General features: G+C 43.8%; 1 protein-coding gene across 1 annotated transcript in view; it reads right to left on the bottom strand.

Annotated features, from left to right (window-relative positions):
• LOC110532091 (A disintegrin and metalloproteinase with thrombospondin motifs 20) overlaps positions 1 to 23,866 on the bottom strand; it is a 141,194-nt gene that overhangs the window by 96,607 nt on the left and 20,721 nt on the right. Inside the window, exons 4-8 of the mRNA XM_036970373.1 lie at positions 7,908 to 8,191; positions 5,076 to 5,159; positions 4,568 to 4,692; positions 4,413 to 4,453; positions 3,916 to 4,021 (exon numbers count right to left, since the gene is read on the bottom strand). Of these exons, the coding sequence (XP_036826268.1) occupies positions 3,916 to 4,021; positions 4,413 to 4,453; positions 4,568 to 4,692; positions 5,076 to 5,159; positions 7,908 to 8,191 (640 nt within the window). The remainder of the gene's footprint in view (positions 1 to 3,915; positions 4,022 to 4,412; positions 4,454 to 4,567; positions 4,693 to 5,075; positions 5,160 to 7,907; positions 8,192 to 23,866) is intronic.

Below are 23,866 nucleotides of genomic sequence, written 5' to 3'. Positions count from 1 at the left end.
ACTTAGCTGAACTTAGAAAGGATATTTTGCCCATTCCGTAGCGAGTGCGCATATGAAGTGGCTATGTTGAGCATTAATGTGATCATTTGAAACTGGTCCTATACACTAGATTTTGAGTTATTTGGTAATGTTAGTTGTGAATGATACAAACCTTAGAATGTCAAAAAAGTATAACATTTATGGGCTGCATGATGCGACTATAGACTATTGATGATTTGAGAAAGTTTCAAAAAAAAGCTTGCACTCTGTTCTTTGCCTCAGGCTGCACAGCTGTTCTCTCATCAAGTTATCATATTTTCACCCATCAGACTTTTCTCAATTTATTCTTGTCTTCCTGCCGGTACCGTTTTTCAATAATGCCTGGTAGGCTACTTCGTTTTTTTGCTAAGCTGTGCTTAATATAAGCAGCTGATAAATAAATACACAAACACTTATTTCACTCCACGCATTAACCACTGTTTGAGGAGCATGCTCTCGCTGCGTAACAGGTGATATTCCACCCCAACTCTGTATGCCATGGGCTCTTCAATCCTGTTCCTGTAGCTACCCAGTGCTTCATTTGGGATACCAAGTGAAATCTGTTCGGGAACATCGATAGTTTTCGCAACTAAACATATTTCACTAAACTGTTGACAGACCCTCTGCACGCTGAAGAAAGGGGTACAGGAGAGAGAGGAGGAGGAGATGGAAACACATGGTGGTGAATATATTCTGTATAGCTAAAGGTAATGTGCCACCCATTTAATAATTCATTACAAAAAAATCCCTATTACTAGGCTCAAAAAAATAAAAAATACCTTTAATTATAGTCTACCGGTAAGCCGCCCATGCACAATCAATGAACCAACAGCATCGCCTAGGGCTATACGTTCTTTCCCAGACTCATGAATATACATTTTGGAGCGAAGCATAAGCTAACCAGTCCATCCAGAATGCATAATAATACAGTCCACACTCAAAGGCGATTACTTGAATTTGTTTAATTTTGGAGTATAGGTTAGACCAATTAAAGTATGTACCAAAGACATCTTAAATAATTTTTTTAATGTTTTTCTGACATGCATTATATTCGATCGGCTATGTACTGTATAAGGCGCAATCATCATTTTAATTCAGCTATTTTTGGGGGCTTGGGCTGATAAACCTATGCATATCCATAAGCTGTAATATGCCTGTGTGTGTTTTACATTAACCATCACCTAATGCTGACCTCACTGCTCACATTGTGTGTGTGAGCATTGCAAAATAAATGTACACATACATGTTATTCAATCATTGCTATCAATCATTGTTATTCAATCATTGCAATCAAGTGGCCAGGTGCTAAAATATAAATTGTTTCTATTTGTGATGCTCAACACACTGCAAGTCCTGCCTCTCCGATCTCCTCATTGGTTCTTAGGAGCATATACCCACTTGCCATCTCCTCATTGGATTTTAGGAGCATATACCCACATGGGTAATTGAAAGATGAACTGAGGTCCAGACTCTAGTCAGTTGTGGTAATGGTACCTAAAGTTGGTTGCCAACCGCCATATGAAGTCCAAAATAAGAAGAAGCCTGAAGGAAGGAGAGATTACTAGAAACAAATCCGGTTTACCGTTTTATCTGTGGATTAGTTGGCGGAGTAGAGGACCTTCTGCGTTTCAGGTAAAATAACAACCCAATGTTTATATCCCAGCACAAATCTAGCTAAATTGCCATAACTGTTTAAAGCTTTTCAACCTGTCCCCAAATTAATATAATTGTTTCAGAGTTTGTTGTGATATTTCAACCTACGTGTCCTGATCATGTCTGGTTTGGGTGGAAAAAATCAACTTGGGGTCTGGTCAGCATGTTAGGCTTTGAAACAACATCCACAATGACAATGTCCTACACTTCTTTTTTCAAAATTGATCAATCACAGTGAGGTGAGTTTTAAAAGCACATACTGTCTTGATAAGTGTTTGATGTGATTTTCAAATTCAATTGCATTGACATCAGAGTGGTTAGAGGGACAATAGAGCCCTGAGTACCAGGCAATTAGCAACCTGATGATTGTTAGCGAGTTGGGAACTACTAACACATGTCCAGAGTGTGTGCATAAGAGGAGATTACCGTTACTCAGTCAAATGAAATTTTACTGCGGTCATGACTCATGACTGCCGGTGTGGCGGTAATACGGTCACCACAACAGCCGTAGCTGCTGGACTGTGCTGAGCTGAGTGGATGTCCTGTCTGTCCTCAACTGGCTCTGTGTGCTGTGTTAGTGGAGGGATGAGGTCGGCATAAATCTGCACGCACACACAGCTGCGTGGTGTTTACTGCAGGGGCCGGCGGGGGTTGCAGGGGGTAGTGTTTTCTTTTTTTTCGATTGCATTGAGGAAGTTATAAATTACTGTAGAGTGGGGTTTGTAGCGAGCTAGCTCTCTATCTGTCCGAGAGGGATATATACCGCCTGTGTTCAGTCAGGGAAATGGGATCTCAGGAGGGAGAATTGCTAAGTTGCTAAGTTGATGTCTTAAATGCATCATTATCTTCCCCGGTTGTAACGTTCAGTTTACTGTCTCTACAGTCAGACTCCTCTCATTGAGTTGAAACAAAACAAGCTGCATCCAAAACAGACGACACCATCATATCCATCCCTCCAAATCATGTTTTTACACCCCATAAATAAGGGTGTATCTTCACAGTGAAGAAAAGGACCTGATTGGGATCCGTATGACTTGGGGGAGAATGTAAATAAGACCTTAGGGACTGTAGCAACAGGCTTTGTCATCACTCTGACAGAGAGAGGAAAATTCTTACCAACATCACAGCCCTGTCACAGAGAGTAGAGCGCTGGGAACCATCACGGACACACACACACACACACACAGGAGAGGGGCTTGTGAACGCAGCCCAGCAATTAAACGCATCAAGAGGGAAAGCCAACTGCCAGTCCAGCTGTTTGAACTTCAGCATAAACAGATCCACACAAGATAGCTGGTTTCCGCTAGCTAGGCCCAAAGAGCCAGCCTCTCTGGAGGAATGTGTGAGGAGCGGCACTGGGCCTGACTGAGGGGGAAGGAGAATAATTGCCTTTCATAACCCAATGCCTCACACTGGCTCCATTTACTAACAAACAACAACTGTCCAGAGCAGGAGGAACATAAAGCTGCCACTTTCACCATCAGGGAGAGAAAAGAGAGAGAGAGAGAGAGATACATAATGTATACCCGGTTATGTCATGGTGATTGTTTAGAATATATGGAGGCTTATGAAAGCTTGGGTCATACTGTATGTTGTGACTTGGTCATCTGGCGACAGAGCAGTCATTCATATGGATTCTCTTTCCGTTCACACACGTGGTGACATCTGTGTGTTGTGAAAACAGGCCCAGACAGGGAGCGCTGTTATCATAACAGTGCAATATTATGCAGTATAGTATGGCCGCATTGTGATGAGCTCCGGTCTTTAGGGGTAATGTTTGGAACAGGCTGGGGGATAAGTCAGCTCTGGAAAACTCACATTATTCAGCTTTTGATAATGAATTGTGCTCCGTCCTCACTAAATGACATACATTTGATATGACTTCCCTCCATCTCGAAGTCAAGTTGAAAACAATGGGCGCCGCATGCAGAGGCCCCTGGTCCACCACATCTAAAGCCCAGGCAGTGGTGACTTTCAGCTTAGTCTCATACAGATCCCCCTGGCTGCCTGGCTTCCTCCTCAAAGCTGTAACACCTACAGGGTTAACTCAGGCCGCTACACTAGGGTATTAAGGTTGGCATGTTATTAAATCCCTTTTTTCCTTTATTATGCTTTGCACCTGCGTTTGAAACGAGGATAAGAGGGCTTTTGTTGTGCGGGACCTGGGCAGGCCCCAGGGGGCCTAAGGTAGGACCAGGAGGGGGCCAGGGATGCAGGGGAGAGGGGAGTGTAGAAGGTACTTACACATGGCCCAGCTCGTGAGCGATGGTGAAGGAGGCGCTGAGTCCGTTCTCTTCGCTGATGGAGCAGCTCCGGTAAGGGTCACACATGGTCCCCAGCTCCGCCAGCCCTGGAAGGTCACACAGCTGCTTGAAAAAAAATCCTTCCACCGCTCCACCACTAAAGGCGAGTAAGCCATCAAACGTCTGTTCCGTAAGAGAGATTAGTACTGCCCTCCATCACCCTCTCCTACTAAACACTACACCATTCTGATCGGTCACTTCAGTATATTAGCTGTCAGCTTCTGTTATAAACTCATTACTGTACATTAGATCTCAGTCTCCGAGGGTGTCTCAGGGAGAGTTGGGAAATGTGAAAAAAAAACACATTTACAATTCACACGTGCGTATAATACATTGAAAAAATACAATCACCAACCAAATTATTTATGATTTAGATACTAGCCGATTGTGAAACATTCAAACAGAAATGTTTATCTTAAAGTAAAGCTGTTTGTTTACCCAATGTATCACACTTGTCTTTAGCTCGGCAGATGTCTTCCCTGTGAGAAGACACAAGCACAAACAACACACACCATTATTCATCATCTGTATAAAAGCAGTTGAATGTGTGTTAGGGTAGTAAGATAATGTAGATGGATAAGTAAATACTGTACCTGGTGATCAGGAGTGCAGTGTCATGGTGGGAAGGGTGACTGTCATCCTGGACATTTTGAGTCTGTTGCCAGACACAGAAGTTGTGGAGGGTAGTAGCAGCATTGAAATTTATTGAGGGTCCATCCTGTGAGACATGACATAGAGACAGTGGTGAGGATTTGTACAAGTCTTCCTAGCTAAAAGATGTTTAAAAAAAATGTAACCAGATGTAAAAAAAACAAAAACAAATAATTAACCATGTATCTGTCACAATTGAAAATATTTAGCTATCTACCATTACAAGCCCATGTGCTGTATGCCCTCAGTCCTAGACTAATCAAATCACAGTTGTGGTAGTAGCACATAACAGTAATATATTTTTCTCTGAGGAGATTTCACTTGAGGCTTTCCTCTGACAAGGAGTGCAGTGTCCTTCTGAAGGGCTACAGAGAGAGACAAGGTACACGTGTGGCTAACGCCAGCTGTCTCAGAGTACTCACTCACTGCAGCCCCAGTGTCTGTTCTTACCTGTTCATTGTGGATGACAACCAGCTTGACAATCATGATGTTGATGAGGTTTCCTACACTAGGGTCCCTGTAGACCGCAGCAACCTGTAACAAGATGAACACACAGACAAGAAATGCAAACGTCTACTAATCAGGGGTTGGAACCGGTTCAGGGAGCAGAACTGAAAACCAGAAAATAACACAATTATTCAAGGAACAGAATCAGAACCGGAAATGAAAGTGATCTATACTGTTCCGGAACAGAACAGTTATTTTAAAAGCACGGGAACTGGTTAACAACGTTCTTTTACGTTCTGGGCATTTTTTTCCAGTACTACAAAGTGCTTATGCGAAGCCCTCACTTGAAACTTATTCCAGCATCTACCTGCCAACTGGAAATATTTGCCAGTGTGTGTGTAGGCGCCTTGCTTCTCTCCCTTAATGTTACTGAGGCCTACTGATGACGTTACAAGCGGAATTCAGAAATTAGGGAGAGATACTTAATTAGAAGAATGGATTAACTTTTACAATGCTAGTATACTATAGTTATCACGTTTCACATTGGATTTATTAACTGCAAAAAGGTAAGACGTGTTTTTAATTCTAGTGCACCTCTACACACACAAGCTTGTTAGCTAGCTAACTAATGTTCGCTCTGGTCCAACGTTAACCAACTCTCAGAAGTTCAAAGACATTCAAAGTTCCTCCATAGAAGCCACTCATCAGTAGGTATAATTCTGTGGGCCTAATTCAGATAATGCATGTCCATAGCAAGCTGCAAGCTGCAAGCTGCTCTATCCGCACAAGATGCCCAGTGCTTCAAGCCAAACTTCCTCCACCCTCTCTCGCTCTCTCCCCATCCGCAAAATTTCTGTCGCATCTCATGCCCTTACACTGTCCATAATGACAGGCAGCACAGTGTGTGTGTGTGTTTGTCTTTCATTATGATTAAACCATGCTGTTACGGCAAAATACAATTTGCTCTGAATGACTTTCCTTTACAGATTGATAGCAAGCTGCTCTATCCGCACTGATTGGTGAAGTAATTTCACGTTGAGCTAAATGTAAAAATAATGTCTATTTCAGAGGTTTAAAAGGGAACAGAAAGGAGCAATATAAACTGATATTTTTTGGGGGTTCGAACCGGTTCAGAACTTCATTTTGCTGGTCGGAACAGTGGGACAGAACAAAAAAAAGAATGGTTCTGTTCAGAACAAAACTATTGTAAAATGATTTGGGTTCCAACCCCTGCTACTAATGGTACAAAAACAGACAATAGGTCCATTTGAACTAATGCAAATACAAGTATTACTTTGAATGAGAGTAGATCTAGAGACCACATTCTGAAGGCTTGACTGAAATAACAGGACAAGTTGAAGAAAAGCAGGAATGAATGCATATCTTTATTCCTTCAGGGTAAGTTTAATCAACAGTATATTATGATATTATTACACACAATTACAATTCCTCTAAGGTCCCCCTGGTGATGGGGGAGGGGGTGCTTGGCTTGTGTGTATCCCACCACTCCTTGGACAAAAGTTTTTTTGTGCCTTTCTTTTGGTTCAGCCCTATCAGTGTGGGTCACTATCCTCCTGGGGCTATCCTAACAGAGCTCTGACAGGAACTCATTAGCCTTCCATAAACATTTAGCTGGTCAGAGCATAGGGGGCTGCGTGAAGCAGATCCCTCCTCTGGTGGACAGACATATAGACAGGCAGGCAGACAGGAAGGCAGACAGAAAGGCAGGCAGACAGGCAGGCAGGCAGGCAGGCGGACAAACAGATAGACAGGGCACCCAGACTATGATGTAGCCTGGTAAATAGATGGACAGACAATCAAGACTGATACCCTGGAGGAATGTGTCTATGTGGTCAGTGTAAACACTATGACATCATATCAGAGGGCTAGCAGCCCACCCATTAGCCCCCTGCTCCACTAACAGGCACAACGTGCTGTCACCATGACAATGAAGGATCAGCCTTGGCTGATTTCCTTATTCTTGTTTGAAATACAGGGTCTGGTTTCTGTTGGTTTGGCCGGAGAGTGCTAGGTCTTTTGATTGAGAGGCCCTGACAGGTTTTTCTTTGACAGCTGTGTGCAAGTGTGTGTATGTGTGAAAATAAGTGTGTGTACCGTCAAAATATTCTTCCTATTGCCTTTAAAGGGCTAAAGCTGAGGCCCATATGTTTCCAAATAGGTACAGTATTTTACAGTGTTGTATTTTGGTTGAGGTAACACCAGCATATGGTAACGTTAACCAAACTAAAAGCCAATAAGATCGTAAAGAGCTGAGTCAGCCCAGTGAACCCCTTTATGAGTGACATCTCTAACTATGCAGGACAGGTTGCTATCAGAGTAACATTGGAAAGAGAAAACTGGCTATCAGCATTTCTGTCTTGCAATCTTAGGGATCCAACATACTGTCAGTTGTTTGGCAGGATTCATCAGGTAAAGGCTAACAGGGTGTTGTGTCACATACATTCATAACTGTTGTGTCTCCCAATTTGTTGAATATATATTGTATTACACTGTAATGGTCTGTTTGGATTTTGCTCATTAGTTTTCACCCATGTGGATAGATATTTTACACAAAGGAGATGCATACAGTATTGTTCAATGTCATACAGTATAGAGGGGAAAACTGTTAACCTTAGATACTGAAAATAGGGTACGGTAGAAAGTGAACAGAACTGCCAACCAGATACCAAAATTATTAACAACTTTAACTTATGTTAAAGTGAATGACTTTGTATCACAGAAAAGTTACTGAAACCATAGTAAGTAACCACAGAACAAATCTAGATTCAACCATGTATTTTTCTTTATAATTTAAAAAAACAATATTTTACTTACTACTGACATGATTGTTAGGATGTAGTGCTCGAGGTTGTGTCCGTGGTGGTGCACCATCTTGACGTCAGCAGTCAGCATCAGTTCCACATAGCGGGGGTATGAGAGGAACCTCTTCTGCCTGGACGGTGCTCTGTGACGGGGGTCTGAGGAGTTGGAGGTGGTGGAGAGGCGGTCTATCTCGTAGCCGGTGTGGTGAATGCCCATTCGGTCTCTCAGGGAATCCAGCTCTTCTACCATAGTCCTGTTGCTCTGAAAATTGACAACTGGCCTTTCCGATCCTTCCCCTGTCAGGAAATAGAACATCATTTAACAGAGTGGCATAATCTGGTTAAAGGTAATATGGTAATAGGAATGGACTTGGACCTGAGTGTAAATAGTGGAACACAATACATTTTTGTAAAAGACAAGAAAACCTCACACCTTTTATGTTACATCTACAAGCATTTCCTGCCGCAGTGTGGAACGTCTAAAGCTAAAGAGAAAGGCCTCAGTTTAGCCACATTCCAAAGACCTAACCCCCACATACTGGACTTTCAAGACAACCTTCCATAAATTACTGTGTCATTCCAAGGTTCTGAAGAACAGTTGTAACAATGACACAGGGTCAGTAACAGAGGTTATAGGTTAAGAATTTGAAGGTCAGACAAGCTGCACTCCTGTGCCTCAACTTCAACTTATACAAACACAGAAAACCATCTAATAAGGCTATTATTAACGACAGACTATTCCCACTGCTGCCTCTTCATTCACCAGGGGCTTGCCACAGTGTGTACTCCACATGGGAACATGAATTTAAACCACTTCGTTTAAACCATCGCCCATATATCACAGCAAATGAAAGGGTCTGTCAAGTGTCAGTTGTGCAGAGGTGAGGACGGAGTCAGGTGCAGGACACAGAGCTGAGTAAAACAACGTACTTGACTCTGAAAAATAAATCAGCCAAAATACATCCACGCAGGGATTAACAAACCCTAACACAAAAGACTAACACAAGACCAGGAACAATCACGCACAAAACATAATGAGAACCAGAGGGTTAAATAGGGAAACAATAATAACGTAATGGGACAAGGCATAACAAATGGAAAAAGAAACGTGGATTGGTGGCAGCTAGAAAGCCGGTGACGGCGACTGCCGAACTCCGCCCGAACAAGGAGAGGCACCAACTTCGGCGGAAGTCGTGACAGGGTCACTGAGGGAGGAAAAGTTTAACAGAACATTACAGCTGAAATGCAACAGATACCAGATTCCGACTTTCAGGCAAACACAGTTATATTCAGGCCAAAGGAGAAAGCACTTAACAACCTTAAAAGGTAAAAAGGGTACAGAAAGCAGCCATATTCTCTGGCTACACGGAGGCCATTGGCATCACTTCCAATCCTTCCCTCTGTTAGATGGACCTCAGATTAACTGCACGTGTAGCACAGCAGAGCTCAGTCATTGAGAGGTGAGAGATGGATTCCTTTACCATGATGACAAGGATTGGATAAGAGGAACTGAGGGGAGAGAAAGAAAGAGAGAGAGCGAGAAAGTGAACGACAGAGAGGGGGCGGGGGGGAGTATGAGAGAGAAAGAGGATAAGATGAAGATGGGAAAGCACGCTGAAGCCAACTTGTGGAGGTGAAGGAAGGGAGAGGGATAACTACGTGTGTTTATGTTGTCTGTGCAGAAGGTCATTTCTTTCCTGGGACACTATGCTGCTGAAGCACAACAGCACCAGGGAAGAGGAGCCAGGGTCAGGGCTGTGGGACTGGGGTAGGGGGGCTTCCACTTTTTGCTCAGGCAACCTCCTGGCAGCCCATAAGAGCTGCAGAGGGTCTTACACACTCCAACCCTACCCAAACCCTTACCTGGAATAACGGACTTCAACCATCTCTGCCAAAGAGATCATACTACGAAAGTAGTATACAAAAGTAGAGAGATAAAAGAGAGCAAGCCTGACATGCCAGGTCTCAGTTGTAAATGAGAACTTGTTCTCAACTGGCCTACCTGGTTAAATAAAGGTGAAAGAAATAAAACATACATAAAAAATGCTTCAATGTGTTGGTCCAAGATCAACAATGTACAGTGCCTTGCGAAAGTATTCGGCCCCCTTGAACTTTGCGACCTTTTGCCACATCTCAGGCTTCAAACATAAAGATATAAAACTGTATTTTTTTGTGAAGAATCAACAACAAGTGGGACACAATCATGAAGTGGAACGACATTTATTGGATGTTTCAAACTTTTTTAACAAATCAAAAACTGAAAAATTGGGCGTGCAAAATTATTCAGCCCCTTTACTTTCAGTGCAGCAAACTCTCTCCAGAAGTTCAGTGAGGATCTCTGAATGATCCAATGTTGACCTAAATGACTAATGATGATAAATTCAATCCACCTGTGTGTAATCAAGTCTCCGTATAAATGCACCTGCACTGTGATAGTCTCAGAGGTCCGTTAAAAGCGCAGAGAGCATCATGAAGAACAAGGAACACACCAGGCAGGTCCGAGATACTGTTGTGAAGAAGTTTAAGCCGGATTTGGATACAAAAAAAAATCCCAAGCTTTAAACATCCCAAGGAGCACTGTGCAAGCGATAATATTGAAATGGAAGGAGTATCAGACCACTGCAAATCTACCAAGACCTGGCCGTCCCTCTAAACTTTCCTCATACAAGGAGAAGACTGATCAGAGATGCAGCCAAGAGGCCCATGATCATTCTGGATGAACTGCAGAGATCTACAGCTGAGGTGGGAGACTTTGTCCATAGGACAACAATCAGTTGTATATTGCACAAATCTGGCCTTTATGGAAGAGTGGCATGAAGAAAGCCATTTCTTAAAGATATCCATAAAAAGTGTTGTTTAAATTTGCCACAAGCCACCTGGGAGACACACCAAACATGTGGAAGAAGGTGCTCTGGTCAGATGAAACAAAAATTGAACTTTTTGGCAACAATGCAAAACGTTATGTTTGGCGTAAAAGCAACACAGCTGAACACACCATCCCCACTGTCAAACATGGTGGTGGCAGCATCATGGTTTGGGCCTGCTTTTCTTCAGCAGGGACAGGGAAGATGGTTAAAATTGATGGGAAGATGGATGGAGCCAAATACAGGACCATTCTGGGACGGAGATTTGTCTTCCAACAAGACAATGATCCAAAACATAAAGCAAAATCTACAATGGAATGGTTCAAAAATAAACATATCCAGGTGTTAGAATGGCCAAGTCAAAGTCCAGACCTGAATCCAATCGAGAATCTGTGGAATGAACTGAAAACTGCTGTTCACAAATGCTCTCCATCCAACCTCACTGAGCTCGAGCTGTTTTCAAGGAGGAATGGGAAAAAAATGTCAGTCTCTCGATGTGCAAAACTGATAGAGACATACCCCAAGCGACTTACAGCTGTAATCGCAGCAAAAGGTGGCGCTACAAAGTATTTACTTAAGGGGGCTGAATAATTTTGCACGCCCAATTTTTCAGTTTTTGATTTGTTAAAAAAGTTTGAAATATCCAATAAATGTCGTTCCACTCCACCTCCTTCCAGACCCATATCAAACATCTCCAATCGAAAATCAAATCAAGAGTCGGCTTTCTATTCCGCAACAAAGCCTCCTTCACTCACGCCGCCAAACTTACCCTAGTAAAACTGACTATCCTACCGATCCTCGACTTCGGCGACGTCATCTACAAAATTGCTTCCAACACTCTACTCAGCAAACTGGATGCAGTCTATCACAGTGCCATCCGTTTTGTCACTAAAGCACCTTATACCACCCACCACTGCGACTTGTATGCTCTAGTCGGCTGGCCCTCGCTACATATTCGTCGCCAGACCCACTGGCTCCAGGTCATCTACAAGTCCATGCTAGGTAAAGCTCCGCCTTATCTCAGTTCACTGGTTACGATGGCAACACCCATCCGTAGCACGCGCTCCAGCAGGTGTATCTCACTGATCATCCCTAAAGCCAACACCTCATTTGGCCGCCTTTCGTTCCAGTTCTCTGCTGCCTGTGACTGGAACGAATTGCAAAAATCGCTGAAGTTGGAGACTTTTATCTCCCTCACCAACTTCAAACATCTGCTATCTGAGCAGCTAACCGATCGCTGCAGCTGTACATAGTCTATTGGTAAATAGCCCACCCATTTTCACCTACCTCATCCCCATACTGTTTTTATTTATTTATTTTTATTTTTCTGCTCTTTTGCACACCAATATCTCTACCTGTACATAACCATCTGATCATTTATCACTCCAGTGTTAATCTGCATAATTGTAATTATTTGCCTACCTCATGCCTTTTGCACACAATGTATATATAGACTCCCCTTTTTTTCTACTGTGTTATTGACTTGTTAATTGTTTACTCCATGTGTAACTCTGTGTTGTCTGTTCACACTGCTATGCCTTATCTTGGCCAGGTCGCAGTTGCAAATGAGAACTTGTTCTCAACTAGCCTACCTGGTTAAATAAAGGTGAAATAAAATAAAATAAATGATTGTGTCCCACTTGTTGTTGATTCTTCACAAAAAAATACAGTTTTATATCTTTATGTTTGAAGCCTGAAATGTGGCAAAAGGTCGCAAAGTTCAAGGGGGCCGAATACTTTCGCAAGGCACTGTATCTGGATGGATTAGGTTTGGTCATGGATATGCATGATGAAAAGTACACCATGCATCAGGCTGTCCGGATATGAGCTAATGTATGAGCCACATGTGCTGAGCTGTCCGACTCTTAACAGAAAGAAGGCTTGAAATATTTCTGCTGCCTCACAGCTGAGGAAAGATAGATCTCTATGGTCGAACAAACCGTCCTATCAGTAGCTGGTGCTGGGAAGAGAGAGGAAGACTGCAGAAGACTGTGATCCAAGCACCTGCCGGAATTACCAGTTAACCGTCAATGCTAACTCTCTATCATACTGTTTTCCTGCACTGAAGTTACTGAGACTGCATCAAAATAAAGTGTACTTATGTAAAGTGTCTGGAAGGCTGCCATGGCCATAGACAATATACTGCACAACACACATAATTTCCTACCAATTACCAAGTTAATTTATTTCATATATTCTCTTTACCTCTGGGAATTATTTCTTACATTATTAGCCCAGAATTTTTTTGGTGTTATTACCTACAGCCGGGAAGAACTATTGGATATCAGAACGGCGGTAACTCACCAGCACTACCAACATTACGACCAGGAATATAATTCCAGAAGCGGATCCTTTGTTCGCACTCCCCAGGGCAATTGAACTGATTCTAGAGGCCGACCCAAAACAACGCTGGCGGGGGAGAGGTACTCGGAGTGGATTTCTAGTTTGACTTAGGAGGCGCACACACCACCCACATCTTCCGAGTATATTACAATGTTCTGGATAATAAAGTTGACAGGCTCAGGGCGACGGTTTCTTTCCAGAAAGACATCAGGGATTGTAACATACTCTGTTTCACCAAAACATGGCTCTCTCGGGATATACTGTAAGAGTTGGTCCAGCCAGTTGGGTTCTCACTTCATCACGCAGACAGGAACAAAGAAGGGCGGGGGTGTATGTTTCATGATTAATGACTCATGGTGTAATTGTGAAAACATACAGGAACTCAAGTCCTTTTGTTCACCCAACCTAGAATACCTACCAATCAAATGCCGACCGTATTATCTCCCAAGATAATTTTCTTTGGTTATAGTCATGGCCGTGTATAACCCCCCTCAAGCCAATACCATGACTCAAAGAACTTCACTGGACCTTATGCAAACTGGAAACCTGTCAATACAGGATTAAGATTGAATCCTACTACACCGGTTCTGACGCACGTCGGATGTGGCAGGGCTTGAAAACTATGGACTACAAAGGGAAACCCAGACGTGAGTTGCACACATCCAACGCTGTGTGATAGGTCAACATTCACAAAGCCACTGGGCCAGACGGATTACCAGGACATGTACTCAAAGCATGCGCGGACCAACTGTCAAGTGTCTTCATTGACATTTTCAACCTCTCCCTGACCGAGCCTGTAATACCTACATGTTTCAAGCAGACCAACATAGTCCATGTGCCCAAAGAAGTGAAGGTAACCTTCCTAAATGATTACTGCCCCGTAGCACTCACGTCGGTAGCGATGAAGTGCTTTGAAAGGCTGGTCATGGCTCACATCAACAGCATCCTCCCGGACACCCTAGACCCACTCCAATTCGCATTCCGCCCAAACATATCCACATATGACGCAATCTCAATCGCACTCCACACTGCCCTTTCTCACCTTGACAAAAGGAACACCCATGTGAGAATGGTGTTCATTGACTACAGCTCAGCGTTCAACACCATAGTGCCCACGAAGCTCATCACTAAGCTAAGGACTCTGGCACTAAACACCTCCCTCTGTAACTGGATCCTGGACTTCCTGACGGGCCGCCCCAGGTGGTAAGAGTAGGCAACAACACGTCTGCCACGCTGATCCTTAGCACTGGGACCAGTCAGGGGTGTGTACTTAGTCACCTCCTGTATTCCCATGTTCACCCATGACTGCGTAGCCAAACACGACTCAAACACCATCATTAAGTTTGCTGACGACACAACAGTGGTAGGCCTGATCAGCGACAACGATGAGACGGCCTATAGGGAGGAGGTCAGAGAACTGGCAGTGTGGTGCAAGGACAACAACCTCTCCCTCAGTGTGAGCAAGACAAAGTAGCTGATCGTGGACTACAGGAAAAGGCGGGCCGAACAGGCTGTAGTGGAGGGGGTCGAGAGTTTCAAATTCCTTGGTATCCACATCACCAACGAACTATCATGGTTCAAACATACCAAGACAGTCGTGAAGAGTGGACGCCAAAACCTTTTCCCCCTAAGGAGACTGAAAAGATTTGGCATGGGTCCCCAGATCCACAAAAGGTTCTACAGCTGCACCACTGAGAGCATCCTGACCGGTTGCATCACCGCCTGGTATGGCAACTGCTCGGCATCTGACTGTAAGGCGCTACAGAGGGTAGTGCGAACGGCCCAGTACATCACTGGGGCCAAGCTTTAGTCTACTTGATAAATATTTTTTTTAACTCTTGAGCTGCATTGTTGGTTAAGGTCTTGTAAGTAAGCATTTCACGGTAAAGTCTACACTTGCTGTATTCGGCGTATGTGACAAATAAAGTTTGATTTGATTTGAAGGCGAGGTCAGTACAGGTGCATCAATGCTGGGACCGAGAGACTGAAAAACAGATTCTATCTCAAGACCATCAGAAATATCCGTCACTAGCACATTAGAGGCTGCTGCCTATATACATAGACTTAAAATCACTAGTCACTTTAATAAGGTTTACATATCTTGCATTATTAATCTCATATGCATATACTGTATTCTACACTATTCTACTGTATCTTATTCTATGCCGCTCGGGCATTGCTCGTCCATATATTTATTTTTTCTTAATTCCATTCCTTTACCTAGATGTGTGTGTATTAGGTACTGTATTTGTTGTGAAATTGTTAGATATGACTTGTTAGATATTACTGCACTGTCGGAGCTAGAAACACAAGCATCTCGGTACACCCGCAATAATATCTGCTAAACACGTGTATGTGACCAACAACATTTTATTTGATTTTGGTAACCCTGTCATAGTGAGTGTCCCCTTGTAGTTTGAGCCCCCGGCAATTCTCTATCAAACCAACAAGGACGTAGAGAAGATTTAACAGAGGGAGAGAAAAAGAGAGAGAGAAAAAGAAAAGGAAAGCTCCATTCATTCGAGGGATGGCCCCGGCGCGGCAGGCACACAAGATGGAGCGTGACACCCTGGCACAACGGCACACAACTCCTGCCGCCGTGAGTCCCTGCCCCATGCCAGTGCCAGGCGCCCGTGTCAGCGCCAAGCCCATCAGCTGGTGCCCATTGCCCATCCACACAGCAGCCGAGGTTGCTGGGCCGTGGTGAAGGCTCCTTCATCCAGGAACTAGAGTGAAAGAGACCTCCAGAACACCAACAGACAGATTTCTCACTGCAGAGCAGAGCTTACAATCCCGCATTGAAGAAAAGAAGAAAGGGTAGACTAGAGGTTCTAATGTTTCTATGTAGTGTACAGTCTGAGTGAGAAGTGAATAGTGTGGAAGTGGAGTACAGTAAGTTGAGGAGGAGAAGGAAATATGGCCTTTAAAGCTACACACAACCTTTCCGAAATCGTCTTACAGTCAAACCCCCCCACTGGCCGATGAGCTGCTACTTACACCGTGAGAAGAATAGTTTGGGCTAGCCCTGGCTCGACTGAAAGACATTTCTGACAGACCCAAACATAGGGGAATTTATATCTCAATTAAAACAGTATTAAACATAGATATTTATCAAACATTTTATCAAATAAAACATCCATAAATCCCCTCTTCCAGATAACTACTGTAGCAAATCAAAACATTTTCTGGAACAATGCCTATACAGAGCAGTAAACGGTGAGCGTTATAATCGCAATAACGTTTCATGACTTAAAGGTGCACTATACAGAAATGGCTCTGCCATTTCCTGGTTGCTAAAATTCTACTAGTTCGCCTAATTTCAGTTTATGTGACAAAACAAGCAAGTATAGTGTAGAAAATCATTGTACCATCTAAACCACTGTGAAATATATTTTCCATAACCAAAAATATTGTATTTTCAACTGTTTGAAGCTCAGGTACAAAACCAGAAAGTAAAAAAACGCAAAAACAAAACTTAAGAACAGGAAGCATAGAAATAGTGCACATAGAACTCTACCTCTTCTTAGACTTGCTTTCAATGAGTATGGAAGATCTATAACACACATTTCTATGTGAATTTGGTCGTGTCCTCCAAAAAGTTACATATTTCTTCAATACTATGTATTCTTCCAATAAGACCTTATTACACACTCACACAAACACAAATGCACACAGGGTGTTTGACCACAAAAACCACAAAAAATGTACCCATATATATTGTTTTTTGTTTACAATCTAAGAAACATTCAAACAATAGTATATATTTTTCTACAACAAATGTTTGTTGACATTCAAGCATGATGTCAACAAATATGACGTTGTCCTCCTCATCAGCTGGATTAAAGTCAATTTATTTCATACTCCAATGCACTACGACCTCTTTTCACTCTCGTTCAGAAGTATCAATGCCAAAAGCCCAACAATAGGGAACACTGCTTTCATTGTTGAGCTAATTAACATTATTTTATAATAACCCACTGAGAGAGAAAGAGCTCTGTCACTTGGGTGCCAATTAGGGAGACAGTGTAGTCCGCAGCATTGTATAGCTGTAGTGTACCTTACAGCAAGCATAGATCATGCCTGGGCCAATCAAGGGTCACGTTGTTATGGTCGTTTAACAGACAGTACAACATCCTCTAGACCCACACAGACCTACAATTAAGAGTAATTAAGTGGCTGCTAGCTAAACAGAGAAAATAGGGAACTAATTGTTGCTGTAGAATGAAATCTTTTAAACATGGCTGCATGACTCTTGACCATTATAAAGAATGATAGCAGCATTCACACACTGTCTTCCCACAGTGGTGTCGGTGTTACTGTCCAAATCCATGTTAAAAGCTGTAAGGTGGCCAGGGGGTTAAGGGTTAGAGTTCAGGTACCAGACTTTCTCAACAAGGAATCCCATCTCTCTGCTCTGGAGTTCAACAACAATGATGAAAGCTAGGTTGTCCTTCAATGTAACCATCTCTACCTCACGTGATAAGAGCAGTGAAAGCTGCCAGACATTCCTTGTTTCTCTCGTGTTGAGGAGAGAGAGAAGAGATGATGGTCAGTTCATTTCTGTCTGCTTTTTTCGTTGGGGAGAGTGAGCGCCCTTCTGAGATGTACAGTAAAGATGGGCTGCAGAAAACCAAATTGTCATAATACCACGGCACTGAATCAATTACCCCAAAGCATTTGGCACGTACTTTCCCTTCAGTTTTTAATGAGGACATGAGTGGTCTTAAAATGATTGAAATTGCATTGTCCCCCTGTGTCTCAACTGTAAAACTACACTGAACAAAAATAGAAACATAACATGCAACAATTTCAAAGATTTGACTCAGTTACAGTTCATATAAGGAAATCAGTCAATTGAAATAAATAAATGTGGCCCTAATCTATGGACACGGGAAAACAGATATGCATCTGTTGGTCACAGATACTTAAATACATTTTTATTGGCAGGAACTGGAACACGCTGTCGTTCACGTAAATCCAGAGCATCCCAAACATGCTCATTGGGTGACATGTCTGGTGATTTATGCAGGCCATGGAAGTACTGGGACATTTTCAGCTTCCAGGAATTGTGTACAGATCCTTGTGACATGGAGCTGTGCATTGTCATGCTGAAACATGAGGTGATGGCAGAGGCCATTGAAGGTGAGCATTTCCCACTTAAGTCGGCTACGACGACGAACTGCAGTCAGGTCAAGACCCTGCCATATGGAACATTTCTGGGATTTTTTATTTCAGCTCATGAAACATGGGACCAACACTTTACATGTTGCGTTTATATTTTTGTTCATAGTACTGTAGATCACAGGAGCAACATCTTGGATTCCACACTCCATCTACAGTGTCTTCGTAAAGTATTCAGACCCCTTGACTTTTCCCACATTTTGTTACATTACAGCCTTATTGTATCTACATTAATCTAAACACAATACCCCATAATAACAAAGCAAAAACAGATTTTTTGAAAGTTTTGCTAATTTATCAAATATAAAAAACCTGATATCACATTTACATAAGTATTCAGACCCTTTACGCATTACTTTGTTGAAGCACCTTTGGCAGCGACTTCAGCCTCGAGTCATCTTGCGTATGACGTTACAAGCTTGGCACACCTGTATTTGGGGAGTTTTTCCCCATTCTTCTCTGCAGATCCTCTCAAGCTCTGTCAGGTTAGATGGGGAGCGTTGTTAAACAGCTATTTTCAGGTCTCTCCAGAGATGTTCGATCGGGTTCAAATCCAGGCTCTGGCTGGGCCACTCAAGGACATTCTGAGACTTGTCTCGAAACCACTCCTGCACTGTCTTGGCTGTGTGCTTAGGGTCTTTGTCCTGTTGTAAGGTGAACCTTCATCCCAGTCTGAGGTCCTGAGTGCTCTGGAGCAGGTTTTCATCAGCGATCTCTGAACCTTGCTCCATTCATCTTTCCCTTGATTCGGACTAGTCTCCCAGTCCCTGCCGCTGAAAAACATCCCCACATGATGATGCTGCCACCACCACGCTTGGCATTCAGGCCAAAGAGTTCAATCAGACCAGAGAATCTTGTTTCTCATGGTCTGAGAGTCTTTAGGTGCCTTTTGGCAAACGGGCTGTCATGTGCCTTTTACTAAGGAGATGCTTCCGTCTGGCCACTCTATTTTTTTTTATTTTATTTCACCTTTATTTAACCAGGTAGGCTAGTTGAGAACAAGTTCTCATTTGCAACTGCGACCTGGCCAAGATAAGGCATAGCAGTGTGAACAGACAACACAGAGTTACACATGGAGTAAACAATTAACAAGTCAATAACACAGTAGAAAAAAGGGGAGTCTATATATACATTGTGTGCAAAAGGCATGAGAAGGTAGGCAAATAATTACAATTATGCAGATTAACACTGGAGTGATAAATGATCAGATGGTTATGTAAAGGTAGAGATAGAGATATTGGTGTGCAAAAGAGCAGAAAAATAAATAAATAAAAACAGTATGGGGATGAGGTAGGTGAAAATGGGTGGGCTATTTACCAATAGACTATGTACAGCTGCAGCGATCGGTTAGCTGCTCAGATAGCAGATGTTTGAAGTTGGTGAGGGAGATAAAAGTCTCCAACTTCAGCGATTTTTGCAATTCGTTCCAATCACAGGCAGCAGAGAACTGGAACGAAAGGCGGCCAAATGAGGTGTTGGCTTTAGGGATGATCAGTGAGATACACCTGCTGGAGCGCGTGCTACGGATGGGTGTTGCCATCGTAACCAGTGAACTGAGATAAGGCGGAGCTTTACCTAGCATGGACTTGTAGATGACCTGGAGCCAGTGGGTCTGGCGACGAATATGTAGCGAGGGCCAGCCGACTAGAGCATACAAGTCGCAGTGGTGGGTGGTATAAGGTGCTTTAGTGACAAAACGGATGGCACTGTGATAAACTGCATCCAGTTTGCTGAGTAGAGTGTTGGAAGCAATTTTGTAGATGACATCGCCGAAGTCGAGGATCGGTAGGATAGTCAGTTTTACTAGGGTAAGTTTGGCGGCGTGAGTGAAGGAGGCTTTGTTGCGGAATAGAAAGCCGACTCTTGATTTGATTTTTGATTGGAGATGTTTGATATGGGTCTGGAAGGAGAGTTTAGAGTCTAGCCAGACACCTAGGTACTTATAGATGTCCACATATTCAAGGTCGGAACCATCCAGGGTGGTGATGCTGGTCAGGCGTGCGGGTGCAGGCAGCGAACGGTTGAAAAGCATGCATTTGGTTTTACTAGCGTTTAAGAGCAGTTGGAGGCCACGGAAGGAGTGCTGTATGGCATTGAAGCTCGTTTGGAGGTTAGATAGCACAGTGTCCAAGGACGGGCCGGAAGTATATAGAATGGTGTCGTCTGCGTAGAGGTGGATCAGGGAATCGCCCGCAGCATGAGAAACATCATTGATATATACAGAGAAAAGAGTCGGCCCGAGAATTGAACCCTGTGGCACCCCCATAGAGACTGCCAGAGGACCGGACAGCATGCCCTCCGATTTGACACACTGAACTCTGTCTGCAAAGTAATTGGTGAACCAGGCAAGGCAGTCATCCGAAAAACCGAGGCTACTGAGTCTGCCGATAAGAATACGGTGATTGACAGAGTCGAAAGCCTTGGCAAGGTCTATGAAGACGGCTGCACAGTACTGTCTTTTATCGATGGCGGTTATGATATCGTTTAGTACCTTGAGCGTGGCTGAGGTACACCCGTGACCGGCTCGGAAACCAGATTGCACAGCGGAGAAGGTACGGCGGGATTCAAGATGGTCAGTGATCTGTTTGTTGACTTGGCTTTCGAAGACCTTAGATAGGCAGGGCAGGATGGATATTGGTCTGTAACAGTTTGGGTCCAGGGTGTCGCCCCCTTTGAAGAGGGGGATGACTGCGGCAGCTTTCCAATCCTTGGGGATCTCAGACGATATGAAAGAGAGGTTGAACAGGCTGGTAATAGGGGTTGCGACAATGGCGGCGGATAGTTTCAGGAATAGAGGGTCCAGATTGTCAAGCCCAGCTGATTTGTACGGGTCCAGGTTTTGCAGCTCTTTCAGAACATCTGCTATCTGGATTTGGGTAAAGGAGAACCTGGAGAGGCTTGGGCGAGTAGCTGCGGGGGGGGGGGGGGGGAGCTGTTGGACGAGGTTGGAGTAGCCAGGCGGAAGGCATGGCCAGCCGTTGAGAAATGCTTGTTGAAGTTTTCGATAATCATGGATTTATCGGTGGTGACCGTGTTACCTAGCCTCAGTGCAGTGGGCAGCTGGGAGGAGGTGCTCTTGTTCTCCATGGACTTCACAGTGTCCCAGAACTTTTTGGAGTTGGAGCTACAGGATGCAAACTTCTGCCTGAAGAAGTTGGCTTTAGCTTTCCTGACTGACTGTGTGTATTGGTTCCTGACTTCTCTGAACAGTTGCATATCGCGGGGACTGTTCGATGTTAGTGCAGTCCGCCACAGGATGTTTTTGTGCTGGTCGAGGGCAGTCAGGTCTGGAGTGAACCAGGGGCTATATCTGTTCTTAGTTCTGCATTTTTTGAACGGAGCATGCTTATCTAAAATGGTGAGGAAGTTACTTTTAAAGAAAGACCAGGCATCCTCAACTGACGGGATGAGGTCAATGTCCTTCCAGGATACCCGGGCCAGGTCGATTAGAAAGGCCTGCTCACAGAAGTGTTTTAGGGAGCGTTTGACAGTGATGAGGGGTGGTCGTTTGACTGCGGCTCCATAGCGGATACAGGCAATGAGGCAGTGATCGCTGAGATCCTGGTTGAAGACAGCGGAGGTGTATTTGGAGGGCCAGTTGGTCAGGATGACGTCAATGAGGGTGCCCTTGTTTACAGAGTTAGGGTTGTACTTGGTGGGTTCCTTGATGATTTGAGTGAGATTGAGGGCATCTAGCTTAGATTGTAGGACTGCCGGGGTGTTAAGCATATCCCAGTTTAGGTCACCTAACAGAACAAACTCTGAAGCTAGATGGGGGGCCTGATTGGTGGAGTGCTGCCGAGATGGTTGTCCTTCTGAAAAGTTCTCCCATCTCCACAGACGAACTCTAGGGCTCTGTCAGAGTGACCATCAGGTTATTGGTCACCTCCCTGACCAAGGCCCTTCTCCCCCGATTGCTCCGTTTGGCCGGACGGCCAGCTCTAGGAAGAGTCTTGGTTGTTCCAAACTTCTTCCATTTAAGACTGATGAAGGGCACTGTGTTCTTGGGAACCTTCAATGTTGCCGAATTTTTATGGTACCCTTCCCCAGATCTGTGCATCGACACGTTCCTATCTTGGAGTTCTACGGACAATTCCTTTGACCTCATGGCTTGGTTTTTACTGTGACATGCACTGCCACCTCTGGGACCTTTTAAAGACAGTTATGTGCCTCTCCAAATCATGTCCAATCAATTGAATTGACCATAGGTGGACTCCAAGTTGTAGAAACAACTTGAGGATGATCAATTGAAACAGGATGCATCTGAGCTGAATTTTGAGTCTCATAGCAAAGGGTCTGAATGCTTATGTAAATAAGGTATTTATGTTTTCTATTTGTAAAATTTCTAAAACCCTGTTTTCACTTTGTCATTATGGGGTATTGTGTGTAGATTTTTATTTATTTAATCAATTTTAGAATAAGGCTGTAACGTAACAAAATTAGGAAAAAGTCAAGGTGTCTGAATACTTTTCGAAGGCACTGTATATTTCATTGGTCTCAATTCCTCAGGATCAAATAACCTCCACATACGTTCCATACATAAGAGTAACATAATCATTTCAACAACTTGGACAGAGGAGCTCCAAGCAATGACACTGCATATCTTTGGACTGCACCTATCCTCCCATCAGGGTCAGCGGTGTCCCAGCCTGCCCATGTCCCTCACCTGTCAGCACCACACATCTGACTGATGCCACTATAACAGAACACTGCTGCCCATCTGTTCAGACAGAATACCCAGACAGACAGACAGTAGACCTCTGCATAAAATAGCCGTTGGAATTTGTCACTGGAACTCTGAGTCAGAGACAACACACTGGGCTGGGTTCACTGGGGCTGTCCTGTCGCTATTGCCACATGACAACTATTAGACTGCTGTCTGTCTGTCTATCTTTCTATATCTGTCGGTCTAGTGTGTATATCTGATCCAACACCCAGTCAATCTGTTTTCGTCCAGTCAGTCAGATGACCATGAGGAAGAATGATGAGCTGCCTATGTCACTCATCAGAGCAGTGAGGGCTCTATTATTTCTGAAGTGCAGAACTGGAGTTCATACTAACTATAAGTTACTTACATTAGGTTCACAATAACTATTGACTAGGTCGGAGAAGCATCATAGCACTTCATACCTCAATCGATTATAGACAAAGGCACAATGTTCACCAAATGTATCATTAACTATGTCTGATTTCTTTCTTCCCTGAGTGCCCCAGTTACTACACAGTCCAACTTCTCCTGTAAATTCATAGTTGGAGTTGAGTTTGAAAACTATAACATGGATTGAGGGTCTACTACAGATAGAGACACATGTGTAGAGGGGAGGGAGACAGAGAGAGCCTGAGAAACGTCCGGGGCCAGTGCCAGGGTTTAAAGCGAGACCGGCACATGCAGCGCAGACCAGGCTAGGCACAGATGAAGACAGAAACTTGCTCCTCTCCTGTCCTCTTCTCGCTCAGCAATTCCAACTTCTCAGAGAGCTGTCTCTTTCACAACATTAGAGACAACAAACACCCAGTCAAAAATATAAACCTAGCAGAGTTCACACACACACACGCACACGCACACACACACACACAGTCTGTA

This window comes from Oncorhynchus mykiss, chromosome 1 (genome assembly GCF_013265735.2).
Source record: "Oncorhynchus mykiss isolate Arlee chromosome 1, USDA_OmykA_1.1, whole genome shotgun sequence".
Taxonomy (NCBI): Eukaryota; Metazoa; Chordata; class Actinopteri; order Salmoniformes; family Salmonidae; genus Oncorhynchus; species Oncorhynchus mykiss.
Note: the sequence above shows the minus strand (reverse complement) of the source record. Positions and strands in the feature narration are given on the sequence as shown.